The 17,179-nt window shown below is 36.3% G+C and overlaps 1 protein-coding gene across 1 annotated transcript; it reads right to left on the bottom strand.

Annotated features, from left to right (window-relative positions):
- Nucleotides 1-3,011: 3,011 nt before the first annotated feature.
- On the bottom strand, nucleotides 3,012-16,740 carry si:dkey-13n15.2 (protein transport protein Sec24C). Its single transcript, XM_056263738.1, has 20 exons — nucleotides 16,500-16,740; nucleotides 16,338-16,417; nucleotides 15,271-15,339; nucleotides 15,048-15,159; nucleotides 13,566-13,693; nucleotides 13,210-13,345; nucleotides 13,010-13,113; nucleotides 12,124-12,236; nucleotides 11,821-12,012; nucleotides 11,638-11,731; nucleotides 11,424-11,528; nucleotides 11,156-11,323; nucleotides 9,791-9,887; nucleotides 9,307-9,455; nucleotides 8,606-8,744; nucleotides 6,967-7,088; nucleotides 6,261-6,440; nucleotides 4,962-5,159; nucleotides 3,843-3,932; nucleotides 3,012-3,579 (listed from the first exon to the last, which is right to left on the bottom strand). The coding sequence occupies exons 1-20, from the start codon at nucleotides 16,738-16,740 to the stop codon at nucleotides 3,442-3,444; spliced, it is 2,655 nt and encodes an 884-aa protein (XP_056119713.1). The 3' UTR covers nucleotides 3,012-3,441.
- Nucleotides 16,741-17,179: the final 439 nt, after the last annotated feature.

The following is a 17,179-nucleotide window of genomic DNA, read 5'->3' as shown; positions in this document are numbered from 1 at the left end:
TTAGCGTAGGAAGAGTGAACTAGAGCTTATTCTGCCCGAGCGATATTTCCCGACACTATCCTTGAGACGTGCACCCCCAACGCAATAGAGTGCTCCGCGGCACTAGATCTGATGGCCGAGACTCCGAGTGCGAGTGCGGGCGCGGGCGGTAATGCACTCACTCTGTATGTGCGGGTTATAAATAAAACGATTCGCGGGACTCCCGCGAACTAGAAATATCTATGAATAAAACATCAAAACGAATAGATTTTTATTCATCTGTTGCAGAAAAGCAACAAGAACAACTAAAACAAAATATAAACGATTTACAGGCCAGAGTTTCTATTCATAACATTCTATTCTACATCGCGTTGAGTGATGTAACGTTATGTAGCCAATCACAGTTATATGTGTTGCTTCTGATTGGCCATTGCGTTCAAGAAATAATTTAAGATAGACTCCCTTTTTGGTATTTATTCAAGTGCATTTTTTGTAACAGAGGCTGTTCTCTGCAACAGATTGACTCCGGTGCAGTGTCCATGCTCCGGCAGCTCACACACCCACACCAGTCACTTCGCCCCGAACGATCCTGTGCTGTAGGCTATGTGGAGCCTGAAACTTATCCTCCATGTGGTGGTGGTAGTCAGAAACTACTGGACTGTCCCTCACAGGTTCAAATGCGTAACCCATGCCGTTAAAAGTGCTCATTTTCGTCTGTGTATTAGGACCTGCAGCTGTTGCCTATGCACCTTTGCGCGTCCTACCATGCCAGTGACGTCATCAAAACTGCCAGCGTAACAAGCGCAATTTTTGTGTTGCTTAAAAAAAGCTATATTGATATTTTTAATTAAAATTTTTAGTGTAATTTACTTTTAATTGTCATAAACAACACGTTATCAACGTCGATTTTTTTCAGTTCAGTTCATCTTTAAGGTCATTCACAGAGTAGACTGCATTATTCAAAAAAGAAACTGCATAGAATTTTGGTCTTTGTGACAAATGTAGTTCAGTAGATGCTGATTTGTCCCATAGTTTTGTTTTTTTGCTCCAAGATACAGAGTTATTGGAATGGAATTTTTGATGTGTGCTTTCAGAAATTTTTAGGGTGCAAATGCAGCCGGACCCGGCACTCATCATTCTGGGACTTTCTGAACATATGCATCCATTTTCAGGAGCACAGCACAAACTGCTTGCATCTAGTTTAATTACGGCCAAGAAGTTACTCCTGTTGTTCTGGAAGAAAAAGGAGGCTCCTACAGTCAAGTTATGGCTTGGAGAGATGTCTTCTACTTTATATTTGGAACAAATTAGATACTGTTTGAAGGGAAAATTTGAGCAGTTTGACAAAATCTGGCATCTTGATGGAAACCATGTGGATTAATGCATCATTTTGTTAACGTTTTAACATTCCTTCATTATGCATTTTCAAGTCAATGTAAACAGGTCGGGTATGGGATGGTTTGTTTATATGTTTTTATTTTTAATTATTTTTTGTATTATTGGTAAAGAGACATCTGTATAATTGTAAATGTATCTCTTTTTTTTTTAATTGTCTTTCAATAAAACTTACTTGACAAAAAAAAAAAAAACTGTAATGTTAGGATCACATGCTGATGGCCCATTGAAAAATATCAGTGACATTATCAAAAATTAAATATTGAGCTGCAACGAAACCAAAAATTCAATGAATATATTGCTTAAAGGTCCCCTGACATGAAATTTTCACTTTCTGAGGTTTTTTAACATTAATATGAGTTCCCCTAGCCTGTATATGGTCCCCCATTGGCTAGAAATTTCAATCGGTGTAAACCGAGCTTTGGCTATCTTTCTCTGCCTTTGAGAAAATGAAAGCTCAGACAGGCTGATCCTGAATCTCCTCCGTATGACGTCATATGGAGGAAAGGTAACCTCCCCTTTCTCTGCTTTGCCCGCCCAGAGAATTTGGCTCGCCCATGAGAAAATAAGCTAGGAAGTACGAATGCGCGAGCGCGATTTGAGTTTTTCCTCGAGAGATATCATGGCTTGCAAACTAGCGAAGCATGGCAGTTGATCAGTGTTCGGATGTACAAATAAACACAAAAGTATTTTTTAGTTCCTTCATCCGAGCCTCTGAAGAAACAATGGGTTAATTTTATTTTCTCTGGAAATGCGCTTACACAACTTCCCAAAGTTGTGTATGGTCCAAACACTTCACCAACGACTGTTTCCTCAACTTGGGCCAATACAGAGCTGGCCTCGATGAACGTCTGAGAATAAATCTACCAAACAATTTCTGATGTGTAGCCTAATTGTTCAAGTTCAGACAGGTAATCTTTCTCTCAAAATCGTTCAATACTGTTTATGCATAAGTCAAGCCAGTGACTAAAATATCAACTTCACATCGTTTCTTTTAGTAGGATGAAAATAATCTTATTTAAATTGTGAACAAATTATACAGAAAGCGATCAAAGAACAATCTTTCCACACAGCGCGAGTTTAACTGGACAACCCGTTATGAAAACAATGACACACGTTACACTGCACAACGAAGCTCTTATTGTATGTACATCATCGTGTTTGCATTGGTGAAAGCATTAGAGAGAGTGCAGAAACTGCTTTGCAATGATAAGATCTTCATTCTCGCGATCAACACACTGTCATCTGCATGCTCAATGCTCATCACGGCAACATTTTATGTGATGGGAATAGATCTAAATATTTTAAAAACTTCTCACGATTTGTTAATCTCGATAGCTGTAATAGTAAAAACGTATAATTGCTGTAGTAAAAGTAATCGAGAGAGTTTCACATGTAATACGTAGCTATTTCATATGCAAGCATGTCAGCCAATCACAGCAGTGGGCGGTTACACTGAATCCCACAGCAGACACGCCCCTTCAAACAGAGCGTTCAAATCAGAGGCTAAAATCAGGCTAGGAAAAATGCCTTTTATTTCTAAATTATGACTATTTTTTATCTAAAAAACATACTAACATTATAAGGGCAACCCAGGAAACATTATAAAATAACCCCATGTCAGGGGACCTTTAAAATATTAATATGTACACTCTAACTCACCGCCAGTTGGGAAAATTCATGAATTCAATTCAGAGTGCAAAATTCATGACTCAAGAGCAAATATTAAATTTATAAATAATAAATATAAATAATAAACCACACTTAAAATACAGAATAATTAATCACTGAGTCTTTGATAGGAGTTCAAACAGTATTCAGTCATTCTTAGCCCTTGAAAATTAAAGGACTAGTCTTAGTATTCGGCGTTTCTCCTGGTCACATTGAATGTGACTTTACTAAACTCAAAAAATTTAAGTATTTCAGAGGTAAATGTTTGAAGACAGAATTCATGTTTCTCATTGATTTAAGAATGGCAGCAATGGCTACAAAGGTAGCAGTGGAGCTGAACTATCACAAAATGCTTTACAAATATTCCAAGACAGCCTTGGCTATAAGAAGAGACTGTCAAACAATAAGACGCAATGCATTAACATGAAGATGAAAAAGGAAATCGGCGTATGAAGCTCCACCGTTAGGACTCTTGTCCTCCACCAGGAGGCGCTGCAGAGACTCCTCCTCACAGCTCTCGCGCACCAATTTCAGCTGAACAGAAAGAAACACACTTTATATAAATCAAACTATATAATATATATATAAACTATATACAACTATATAAATCAACTATGAACACAATTAAAAATATTTCAATGCCACAATTGAAAGTGGAAGGAAAAACTGTTTAACCTAATAGGCCTACTGTGGTTTTAGCTGTGCCGCTTTTTTAGTCGCAATAAGTTAATTCTGTGTCCACATCCTGTCAGTTCCTGAAAGAAAGATTCTGCAAATGAGTGGAGTGAGTCATTCACCTGGAGAGTAACAGCTGCCGAAGACTGCAGAGTGCATATGAGAGCTCTGGTGCTGATGGAGAGGGAGTTCTCAAGCACTGGAAGATTGATCTATAGAGAGCATACGACACACACATGTACAACACTAAAGTGAAGTCAAAGCACTCAAAATCACAAGTGCGTCCTGCGGCGAGACATGCTGTACTCCACCTAAAACCACTTTAAACTTGTCACTAATTCTTGTTAAATTATTACACAGATTTTTTTGTAACACTTTACAATAAGGTTCACTAGTTAACATTAGTTACTAATGATAACAATGAGAAATACATTTCTTACAGTATTTATTAATCTTTGTAAATGTTAGTTAATAAAAAATCCAGCTGGTCATTGTTTGTTCATGTTAGTTGAAAGTGTTACTGATTTTTTTTCTAATAACTCAAATTAATCTAGATGATATATATTTTGACACACAAAGTGAACTAAAAATAAAAATTTGTCACACAAAGTGAACTATTTAAGTGAACTGATTTTCACTTAAAATCATCAAAACCAACATTACACACAACCGTGTAAAAGTTTAGGGTCAGTAAGATATATCATTTTTAAAAGGTAACTAATACTTTTATTCAGCAAGGATGCATTTAATTGATCAAAAGTGAAAATAAATACATTTACTATAATGCTTCAAAAGATTTATATTTCAAATAAATGCTGTTCTTTTTAACTTTCTATTCATCAAAGAATTCTGAAAAAAATGTATACCGTTTTCAAAACTGATAATAAGAAATGTTTCTTGAGCAGCAAATCAGCATATTAGAATGATTTCTGAAGGATCATGTGACACTGAAGACTGGAGTCATGATGCTGAAAATTCAGCTTTGCCATCACAGGAATAAATATCATTTTAAAATATATTAAAATACAATAAAAACGATTATTATTATAATGTATTATAGATACATTGTAAATATTACTGTTTTGATCAGACAAATGCAGCCTTGGTGAGCAAGAAAGACTTCTTTCATTCAGATTCTCCCCCAGACGAATTGCTTGATTTTTATCCATCAGTCACTTTGGACAAAGTGCTAAATGAATAAATGAAAATGTAAACGCCAACTCAACGTGTCCTTGTCTCACCTCTCCAGATGTGAGGTAGGAGAAGGAGTTGGTGTTGAAAAGCTGTAGAAGAGTATGAGGCGGCACACAGCTGCCCACCCAAAGGAGCAGTGCCAGTGGGCAGTAGATCAGATACAGACCCCCTGGATCCAGACTAGAGACAGTGCAGCGCACGGCTTCCCCTAATGATGGCATGTTGGCATTATCAGCAGAGACAGACTGCAGGGGTGAGAAGAGAAAACACAGAGACTTTGGCGTCATCATCCTTCAGGAGTGAAAGCATCAATATTTTAGGTGGAAGTTTGTTTTGGATTTAAATGTGACATGGCTTTTCCTTGCTTTTTTTAAGTTTGGTGTACTTCAGTAGACCTTTGTAAATAGTAATGTTTCAAAACTTTTGACAGGTACTATATGCAGACAAACTTTCAAGGCACAAAGCTCCCATTTTAGCCCAACAAGACCATTTATTATAGAAGTGTTTTACAAAAAGTGCTCTTATAGGTACAGTTTTAGTCATGTTAGATACTGAATATTAATCACACAAACCCCTTTATCTAAACCTCTCTACTCTCTACGGACTCGCATATCCGTCGTGTTTGCAGTTTTTAAACACTTTGTAGTCCTAATCGAATACTCGTCCAATGCGCAATGGGTTGTGGGAAATATTAGCCGTTTGAGCGTGTACGGATCTTTTCTCTTTTGTAATGTCTCTCAGCCATCTCTCTTTCAACAGTCTCTCTTCAAATCTCCCTCTTGCTTACTCTCTCTCCTCCCCCCATCATAAGTGGACACACCCTCTACTGCTGATTGGCTACAAGTGTGTTGTGGTGTTCGGTCCAATCTACTTTCAAAAGCGTTTCTCAAAAATTACTTACTGCACCTTTAAGGTGAGCATTAGATGACAGCGAAGGTAATTTAAAAGTAAAAATAGCATAAATAAGCATGTACAATTAAATATTCAATATTGGCTGATATAAATCCAATAGTGATCATATATTGATAAGTTATACTGATAAATTACAAAAGAAATCTATAATATCAGTTAACATTAAAAGGTACTAATATATTGTGCATAACCAATTAAAACTGTCTTTGGTGCCAGAAATCTTGACATAATAAGCAAAAAATGCTATAAATAGAGAGAGAGGGAGAGTACAGTAGATGCATTTATTGCTAGTGCCGTGAAGAGTGTGACATCTCTAAATCCCACCATGTGCATAACGATCCAACTGAGAATTACAAATTCTTACAGACAAGGAAACGGTCTCATTTCACTAACTAATTTGGACGAACAGAATGTTCTAGATGTCTGTCTCTCACCAAAGGCAGAATAAGTGGGTAGAACTGAGAAGCAGTGCGCCGCGTGTCCATGGAGACAATGAGGCTACGCAGTTGTAGACGCTGATGTACAGAGCTACGCAGCCCAGGCAGCAGCACTTCACTCTTGCGCAGACTGTTAATGTAGGCAGGTACGGCTTTCAGAAACTGAGGAAGCACCAGCTTACAGAAAAAAGACACACAGAGAGATGAGAATGACATTCTAGACTCCATTATCCAAATGAAATAGAATTCTCAGTAATATTTTCTGTGCCAGCACCAGTAGTAAGGCTAACGAATGGTTAAGTTAATTGATATCAGAATATAACAGTGTAGAAGACTGTCTCTGTCATCCTCCTAAAACTGCATTTAACTTTTCCCCCCCAAAAAAACTCGAAGAACTTCACAGGTCTAAAATATCTGATTAAGCTGTAATTACACAATTCACTAATAATTGTCTAGGGCTTTTTGCACAAACAAGACAATGTGACAAAAAGGTGACCATTCATTTAAGCAATTAAAAATTGGAATGAATTGGAATGAAAACAGCTGGAGCTTGTTTCGTTTTTTTAATTGGTATCACGTATCATGGTTTAATATTTGACAAAAATGATTGCTCAATCTGAAAGTGTATGATAAATCTCTAGAGAGGTGCTGGTCCAGTAACTTATGAAAGAGATATTATGTGAAAAATATGTGAATAACTAACCTGTCCTGGGGACACAGAGGAAGTGCAGCTGTGTTTCCTAAAGCAAGCCAGCATCTCAGTAACCTCCGTCTGTAACTCCTCCCGCAGGGACTGCAGTGGAATCTCCAGTGCTAACGAATACACTGACTCACACACACATTGACAAAATAAAGTTAACGAAATTCAATTATAATCAAGACTGGGCTTGGTGGGAAAAAAAAACTGATTACACATGGCTAATTTATTTATAAAGTGAATTTCTATACAATATTCATGTATTATTACAGTATTATTATAATTTCGGGGTTGGTAAGATTTTTCAATGTTTCATTTGATAAAAAAAAAATACAGTAAAACCTATAATATTGTGAAATATTATTAGTATTTAAAATAACTATTGCATTTTAATATATTTTAAAATGTCATTTAGTCCTGTGACGTCAAAGCTGAATTTTCAGCAACATTACTCCAGTCTTCAGTGTCAAATGACCCTTCAGAAATCATTATATTATGCTGATTTGCTGCTCAAGAAACATTTCTTATTATTATCAATGGTGAAAACAGTTGTGCTGCTTAACATTTTTGTTGAAACTGTGATATTTTTCAGGATTTTTTTGATGAACAAAGTTTGAATAAAATAATAATTTGAAATAAAAATCTTTTGTAACAACATTATAAATGCCTTTTTGTCACGTCTTTCAATTTAATGCATCCTTGCTGAATAAAAGTATTATTTCTTTAAAAAACAAACAATTTTGACCCCAAAAATTTGAACGATATGATATTATATAAAGTAGGTCAATAGATTTTAAAGTCCCCTGTGGTGAAAATCATGTTTTTAATGTTGTTTATATGTTTATATGTGGTGTTTTTAATATGCTTTAAGACAAACCATGTGCAAATTCATAAGTCAACACCATTGCTGAGTATTTTCTCCATAAAACCTCTCAAAAACGAGGTTTGAAATCCCTGGTGTTTCTTACGTCACAAACTACCTTGTAAAAAATCGAGCGGGCGGGCTTTAGCATATTATTAACTGCTGAAAAGCAGTGGAGTCTCAAGAGAAGCCCGATTATCCCGGTTTATTTTTCTGATGAAATGGAAATTGGGTACTTTTAGCAATGTAGCTAGGCAATCATGTATATTATGGTGTTATGATGAACCATATGACTTTCTCCACTGACGTTCTGAGTTGTTCAAAGCGTTTCAAAGGATACTGTCTGACTTGGTTTGTGTCTCTGTCACATGGTTTGTGAAACATTAGCAACACATTATTAGCTGTTTGATAACATAGTCAAGCAAAAGGCTAATCATATTATTTACTGTTGTGTGTCCGACATTGTAAAGAGCGATACCATTGCGCAGCATTTACTACAGTAACTTGACTAAAGTTGACCGAGTGGATCTCTGAGCTGGTGTGAGTGAGTGGAGGCGGGGCTAATTTGCATATTCATTGATCCGCGTATATTAAATGAAGCAAGGGTGTAGAGTTACACTCAAGCTATTTTAAGGCATGAATACATTTTTTTTCACAGGAAAAAAACATTTAAATATATAATTTTGGTGATCAAAGATGAGTTTTAAGGGATAAAATTATTGACTACAGGGGACTTTAAGAATTTTGTAGGCAGATTTGTCACACCAAACACTGTTTTTATACTTTTCTTGCAGTAGAATGTGAGGAGCGTCTCAGCTTGGGTGCTTCTAAAGGTATCCAGCAGTTGATGGGAAGCGGACAGAATTACGGTGTGTATCCGAGTCCTGTTCTCTCCAGAGGAATTAATGTATGACAGCACAAACTACACCAGCAGATGAGAAGGGAATCAAACAAATGAATAACAATAAATATAACAGTTGAACAACACACCAAATTATTTATCATATCCATTACTCTCAGATGAGTCTAATATATTAAGGGTGTTTTCATACTTGGTCCTTTTCAGGGGTCTGAACGCAGTTCATCTCTCTTACACAGTTTGGAATCTGTTGAAGTGTACGTTGTGAATTAATAATTTTAAAATAATAGAGATCTACCAGAAGAAGCAGCCATGATGAACAGGGAATTTGTACGGAGGAATCTGATGATCAAACTAGAAACTACATTGGAATTCGCAAATGGAAAAATCAAGTGAGCCCGGACTGATTTGTGTTCACAATGGACTTTTTAGCCAACCGTACCGTTATCTGAAAGCGAACTGTACACAGACCACCTCCCAAGATGGTCTCGGTTCGGTTAAGGGGTCTGAGATCGTTTGGAGTGTTCACATATGGGCCAAAAATCACGCGAACTGCACTCAGACTAAAAATGGCCAAGTGTGAAAACACCATATGATTTATCCAATGACATTCCATCAATCCAACCTGTATGGCTACACCCCTTGTTTCATCCAAAGATTTGTTGTGAGTGAACTCAAATGCCAGAGCTGAGCGGCAATCAAACGCTGCTATGGAAACACAGCAGGAGTCGGGACCGGCGATGATGGAGCCATAGCAACCAGATATGCGCATCTCTGCAGAGAAATAGTGATTGAGATGTTAATAGACCCACCAGCTATTTATGAATAACATCTGGAATTCATGCTACAATCGAAGTGACTATCAAGTATTCAAATGATTGGATACTGTGTAATGTTTTATATAGACTATGACCCATATATGTACAGTATGCTCTATGTCTAATATTTTATTGATTACATTAAAAAAAGAAGGTATACATAAAATTTATTTTGGAGCAAAACTACAGTCTAAATTACATTAAGTTGGTTAAAAGTCCAATTTAGTCACACAGTTCCTCTCTGTCTTGGAATCTGGGTATCTAGATTCTATTATATGCCCCTTTGGTTACCTTTACTGACAAAAACTCTGAGTTGAACTTTGAAGGCCATCTGCATGTTCACACATCTGCTCAGATCATTTCGGAAGCGTTCCTGTTCCATCTCTGACTGCAAAAGAAAAGTACATGGAAAGATTTATGAAACGACACAGTTTGGGCATGTCCACACACGGTTGTCACTACTCTTCTGATTGATTAATCGCGTTCTCTTCACACAGTTTAGTTATTTACAGGAGTGCCAACTGCATTCTGACCATGAAAACTTCACTCTAGAAAAATCCAGGTGGTGATAACTGTAAATACAATAAATCTGCATAGTGTACAGAACCAAACTAAATGACTAGTTGCTAACACAGTGATGCCACACTTTTTTAGTCACTGGCAGGTTGTCTGAGTTACTAGAAAGTTACAGAAATAGAGGTACACTTACACCACCGTTTATAAGTTTATTCATTTTAAAAAGAAATTAATACTTTTATTCAGCCAGGATACATTACATTGGTCAGTGAAAAGATTTATGAACTTTCTATTCATCCTTTAAAAAAATCATGTTATCATGGTTTCCACAAAAAAATATTAAGCAGCACAACATGATGTTTTCAACATTACTAATAAGAAGAAACGTTTCTTTCTTTCTTTCTAAAAAAAATAAATTAAAAAATTGTGATAACATTTCAGTTTTTACTGTATTTTAATAGATCCAGCCTTGGGATTGACTCCTTTATTCCATACATACATATAATTATGATTATATTTAAGGATTCACTTTCACATTTAAATGTGAAAGTCAAAAGTCGAAAGCACATATGAATACTGAATTTGTTTATGAGAAAAAAGAAATATAGAAACAAAGAGAGAAGAGAATATGTAACAATGTAAAAATATCACATTACACAAAAGACAGGTCACTAATAGTCAAATAGGAACTATAATAAACAAGAGTATAATATACTATACACTATATAGAGTATAAAAAATACTATAATGAAAGATAACTAGGATTTCTGTAGAAAAGAGCTTGATGATTCTACACATTTCCAGTGAATCTTAAATCTGTATTATCTGGTTACTTGTCATTTGGCAGACATTCTTCATTCAATACTACAGTACACTAATTGCACTAATTGTCCACTTGGAGCAGTATACTATGGAGCCCAGAAACCCTAGCGGCACACCTTCTTCCAGGTTATTGGCCTCTACAAAAACGTTGTATTAGCAGCAGAGATTTTTAACAAGTCATTGGGTTGTTTGGAAATTTCAAATCTGTGCAGCAGTTTTAGAGTAATTGGGCTCTAAGGTTTTCAGACAAGCTTCTTCTGACATAATAGGTCACAAGGGTGTAGTTGATGTCAACAAAGTGCACATGGCATTTATTACCTGTAGACTGTCATAGGAGATGAGCCCACCCCCTGTGAGAAAGGGGATGTGTCCTGGCCAAGCTCCGCCTACTTCTTGATGGGAGAACACAAACATGTGCACGCTGCAGCCTTGATTGACACACTCTTTAGCCAACGAAGTCGAAGAATCTGGTCCTTGGAAAATGGACTAATATGAAACCAAGAACAAGCAGAGAAAGAAAACACTATTTGATAAACCTCAAGACTAACGAGATGGACAAAAAATAATTGCATGTTCTTTAATTCACCTTCACTTTACTAGAGCTGAAGAATCCAGAGGAGCTTTTCTGATTTGTGCCTTCAGAAAAAGGTGAGGAATGAAATATCAATAATTTGCCAGGAGACCCAGCAGCCTATTGAAATGAGAGATAAGAGATTAATAAAACAACATTTGCTGCACCAACATTGAATTTTTCAGCAAGGGCATGAGCATGTATTTAAGAATCATGTCAGGGCTCTTACCTGAAGAATCTTCAGTCCTGCACAAACAGGAAGCTCTTGTGAGCTGGATCTATTTTCCGATTCAGGATTGAAAAGCGCAATTTCCTGTAGAACTCTGTCCAAGAAGAAGGTATTTTTTTTTTACATTTTTGACTTTTGTATTAACATTACATTTTATTAGTAGAACAACTGCTATGTGAAAACCTCTCAGCTATGTGTATGCAGTCTTTCAGTGGCACCAGAAGGCCCTCCACCACAGGAAGTTCCAGCTCCTCACAGTCAGTGATGACCATCATGTGGGGACGGGACAGAGCTGGGCTCAGGTTATACAGATGGATCCGGCTGTCATAGGTCATCAACCCCACTCGAAGATCAGATTGGTCAGTTTCATCAGGCCTAAAACAATGAGACAATGCCATTTTACTTCCATAATGAGTTTAAATGTAAATTAAAATGTAGAGAGGGACTAGATTTTAAACTACTGGATTAGATGTTAATGTCCCTTACCCATTTAAAGCTTGCAATTGAGAACTAATCTGCTGACAAATGTGGTCTAGCTGTCCCGTTCTCATTGCACTGGCAGAAATATCTATCGCCATCAGCAACACAGCAGCTTTACCCTGTTTAGAAGTGAAAATGATAAACTAAGAAAAAATCTGTCTGGATATGTCAGATAAAACTGAAATTTGTATGTGCATTACTGTTCAAAAGTCTGAGGTCGGTAAGATATTTTAAAAATGTTTTTTAGTCTTTTATGCTCATGCAGGCTGTATTTGTTTATTAAAAATCACAACAAAAACAGTAATATTGTGAAATATTATCACAATTTAAAATAACTGCTTTGTTTTAATATATTTTAAAATGTAATTTATTCCTATGATGGCAAAGATGAATTCTCAGCATCATTACTCCAGTCTCAGCGTCACATGATCCTTCAGAAATCATTCTAATATGCTGATTTGGTGCTCAATCAATGCTGCAGTTGTATAACAGTTGTGCTGCTTAATATTTTTGATGAAACCATACTTTTTTTCAGGAGTATTTAGAAAGTTCAAAAGAACAGGATCCATTTCAAATAGAAATCTTTTGCAATGTTATAAATTTCAATTTAATACATTTGCCGAATAAATTTAATAATTTCTTTAAAAACAAAAAAATCTTATTGACGGTATATATTATATAAAACATGATCATGCTTTGAACTAGTGGTTTGTATTAATCCTGACCATGACTTTTTGAACACCTGTTGCAAAATATCCTTTCCTTTGTGTGAGATCATGACAACATTTAAATACTGATGTGTAACAGAGCAAAAGCAGTAACATAGTACAATACAATAAATTACAATCAAAGTAGAACGTAACAGAGAAGAAATAACAAATCCATTCCTGACCATCTGTTTCTCCAGGATCTCATATGAGCCAAGACTGAGCTCAGGTTTTTTTTCCCAGTCAACACGACGGCCCTGATTAGTGGGCTGATAGGACCGCCATGACACTATGAGAAAAACAGATGTTTGAGCCAAGATGGGAGGACATGTGTGCACAGCTTTAACCGAAAACTGATAATGACTGTAGGTCAAACAAGACATACCTTCGGTGAGTTTGTCACAGAAAGGACAGTAGAATCTTTGTCCGCAGTCCTGCCAGCTCATAGCAGGGCTCATGAAGGCCCCGCAGTGCACACAGCCCTTTACACAATCTCCTGCCTCACACACTGGCACATCACGCTGTGGAAAACATTCACAAAACACATGTAAAAGACTCGTTCATATTTAAGTGACTTGGGCAACACTGAGGACCATGTGAATGTGACAGCATGACTCAAACCAACCCAACTCAACATTCTGGCAAATAAGACAAATAAAAGTGACATTTTCTTTAGGATATCTTATTCATTTTGAACACACCTAAATAAATGTTTTCGGTTTAGTTTTTTTCCATACATACTTGTCCTCTCTCAGGCCTGGCCAGCGGACACACGATTGCACCCAGTGGGAGATGACTCTTCTGAGCTGACTGAGCCTCCACAGGGAAGCTGTAGGACGTACAGCGGATAAAACGAGATGTTGCATTACCTGTGAAGCAAAAAAAAAAAAAAAAAAGAGGTGAGTATACATTGTGTTGTAAAATATTAAAATCTTGTTTCCACTTATAACAACCAAAGGTTTTGTTAATAAGTAGGTTTTAAAAAGTAGCCATGTACAGTATTCTAACAATTTCTGCCTATTTTGCCATTTATGACGTATAAAGGTGAAACTTTTTTTCTTTAAATTGCTGCTTCATGACTAGAGAAAACAGAGAAAAAGGGCTGTGGTGTTCCACTTAAACACCCATAATGCACTGGGCTAAATCCGGCTGTCCGTGAGTAGGGATAAAAAGAAATGTGGAAGTACATTCTGTAGTTTTCACAAAAGCCCCGATAAAGATTTATTTTTGGCATTTTTGTCTTCATTCAGATAGCAGTTGAAGAGAGGACAGGAAGCGAAGTGGGAGAAAGAGGGGGGCAGGATTGTGAAAGGACCACTAGCCTGGGACAAACCTGGGTCGCCCAAAGTGCAATTGCACTGTACATGTCGGAGCGCTGCCCATGAGGCTATTGGCTCTGACAGGGCTTAGGACATTTGCTGAAATAAACATGGATAACTCGGTGCAGGTAACATGGAAAAAGATTGAACATAAACTACTGACACTGTAACAATACAAAGCTGGTTGAAAATCAAATTCAAAACATTTAATGCTGTTTTCCCCAAATAAATTCGAATACTTTTTTCTAATGCTACAAAAAAAAGAAAGAAAAAAAGATCGAAACTTTTTTTAAATATCAATGGACAGTGATGCTTTTTGGTGCAAGATGTTGTAGTTGGTCGAACAGAGTCAAACAACACTAAATGTTTTTAATTTAAATTATTAATATTGGTAGTAGTAATAGTAGTATTTAATAATAATAATAATTATTATTATAATTATTACTATGCTTCAGTAATATAATAATGATTATACTAAACAGCTAATTCATATTTTAAGGATTTAATAATAGGAATAATTATTTCACTCATTATAACTTTTAAAAAAATAGCCTAATTAAAAAAAAACAGTAGAGCTGTGATGGAAATGGAAAGCATATTGTGTGTTTGTCCTAGTGTCAGCAAGACTCCATCATTAATGTGCTGCTGTATTTATGAGATCGAAAAACAGCATCTGTGTTTGTCTGTTTATAGGAGCAACAGCTGTCAATATATTTTTTTTTTTACCTTTGAGTGTCTGGCTCCATCATTGTCTGAAAGCAAGTTAAAGTCAATATAATTTCAACAAAGGTACAACAAATGCTGTTGTGATAAGAAAGGAAACCAGGTGCATCACATTTATTTTTTATGCGAATTTGGGAATGAAGTCAAAAGATGTGGATAAATTTGGCAGGAGTGACGGTACCTCTGTCCTCTAAGGTGCATTGTGTAGAGGAGAGAGGAGGAACTGAAGATTTGGACTCTGAAACAAACACTTTCCCTTCCCACTGGATCTTGTCCTCTTTAATCACCTGGACCTGTACATTTAGGAGACATAGGATACATACAGAGACAAAACAACAGTGGTGTAATCAAACCTGAGCTGTCTTGATGGAAGCATCACAGAATAAGAAGGACAGTTCATTTACCACACTGGGTAGAAGCTGAGGATCCAGGCCGTACCGAGACTCTGGCTTAGAATTTGACAGTGGACTCGTCTGACAAAAGAAAGGAAAAGAAAGTGATCCTTCAGGAATTTCAGTAAAGATGCTTCTATCATAGAGGAGACTGAGACAATTAAAACAGTGCAAATGTAATACTAAATATCCTCAACCACATACAAACTATACTGTTGACACCGTTCAGCCATTCGTTCTCTCTGTCTGGGGAAAAAGTATGATTGCGAAACTTTTTTTTTTTCAAACTGAGGTATTAAAGTGATTTCTTTTAATTTCCAGAAATGTTCTTATGCTATCTGCCTTTTTTCAAATTAATTTAATTAATATATTTTTATTTAAGCACTAAATAAAATTTGTGACAAAAGTTCAAACAGACTGATGCTTGTCACTGGTAGAAACATTACAAGATTTTAAATAAAGTAGTTTTTCCTCTTATGTTTTAAAATATTTCATTATCTAAAAATATATGTTAATATTTCTTAAAAGCATCTAGTTAAACACCGTCCAACATATTTTACTAAGAAGAATTTAAACTCTTTTTTTTTAAATACAATGTAGAATTACAGTGAAAAATGTTGGTTTAAATGCATATTATTCTAAAAAAAAAAGTATCTTGAAATTCATCCTGAAAAATTATCACAGGTTCCAAAAAAATATTAAACAGCTCAACTGAGTATCAAATCAGCATATTAGAATCACGTGATACTGAAGATTGGAGTAATGGCTGATGAAAATTCATCTTTGCATCACAGAAATAAATTCTATTTTAAAGCATATTCAAATAGAAAACCATTATTTTAAATTGTAAAAATATTTCACAATGTTAAGTTTTTTTCTCTATTTTTAGGAGACTTCTTTCAAAAACATAAAAAATAGTAATGTTTCCAGATTTTTGACCGGTACTGTAAAATATAAAGTATGATGAGTATAATATTTGAATTACTTTGCGAGTTATGATTAAATTATAATAAAATAAAAAATAAATAAATAAAGTGGTACAGTATCCCCCAATCTCCCCTACATTGTCATGCTCTCACTGGTAATGACTCTGAGTAGCTTCTCTGTGGCATCCCTTGAGTCGTCATATTTGTGATCTCAGGAACAGGCTTAAACACACCTGTGACAAGAGAAGATCAAACATTGTTGAAATTTAAAAATATATATTAAAAAATAAATATATATATATAAATGATGCTTACCCTGGTGGCTTTGCTGTGAGGGGTCCCAGTACAGTGACTGAGGCCGATGACCTGTGGTAACTGTATTGGCCATCGGGGTCACGCTCACTGCCGCACTCCGGTGATCTGGGTTAAGGTTTGGGTAGTGATATGGAGGAGGTGGACAGCTGGCCGGAGGCATGGTTGGGGTCCTGTGGCTCTGTCCGGCCCATGGCTGCGGTGGTGGATGGGTAAAGCTCTGGTTTACTGCAGGAACCTCCATTCCATGACCAATTCAGTCAACCTTTATAATCAAAACCAACATTATAGAGCAAAGTCATTCGGTTTCATGAACATCCCAGATTAAGCCCTAAACTGCAATATGTAGCATTTCTGGCATGGCACAATTGAATCCTGTCAAAAAAAGCTTTATATTCTATTTACATAGCACTGTATCAGCCATGTCAGACAGTGATCAGCTGATCGTCCGCATCACACAGTATGAATGTGCTCCTCCCCCGTCGCTCGTATTCAAGCACTGCCTATTTATTTGATTGCAGGGTACTGAGAAAATGAAAATTTACCGTGTTATGCTTCAGGTTAGGAGATTTCAGCACGAGTCGCCCTGTAATTGAGGGAGATAGCCAGTGTTAATACGGAAATACGGGTATTGATGCAGAAGTCGGTCGCCTGGGTTACCTTCAGCTCACATTAATGTTTCA

The sequence above is a fragment of the Rhinichthys klamathensis genome, unplaced genomic scaffold (genome assembly GCF_029890125.1).
Source record: "Rhinichthys klamathensis goyatoka isolate OS25496 unplaced genomic scaffold, OSU_Roscu_1.1 h1tg000210l_1, whole genome shotgun sequence".
In the NCBI taxonomy this organism is placed as follows: Eukaryota; Metazoa; Chordata; class Actinopteri; order Cypriniformes; family Leuciscidae; genus Rhinichthys; species Rhinichthys klamathensis.
This window is presented reverse-complemented; position numbering and strand designations above follow the sequence as displayed.

Bases quoted from the DNA above. Each gene is read 5' to 3' on its own strand.
- si:dkey-13n15.2 (XM_056263738.1), bottom strand. From the start codon at position 16,740: ATGGAGGTTCCTGCAGTAAACCAGAGCTTTACCCATCCACCACCGCAG. The intron at 9,888-11,155 runs GTAATAAATGCC...TTTCTTTTGCAG, and splicing joins TCTCCTATGACAGTCTACAG to TCAGAGATGGAACAGGAACG. The intron at 3,933-4,961 runs GTGAGACAAGGA...TGCTCTCTATAG, and splicing joins CCTACCTCACATCTGGAGAG to ATCAATCTTCCAGTGCTTGA.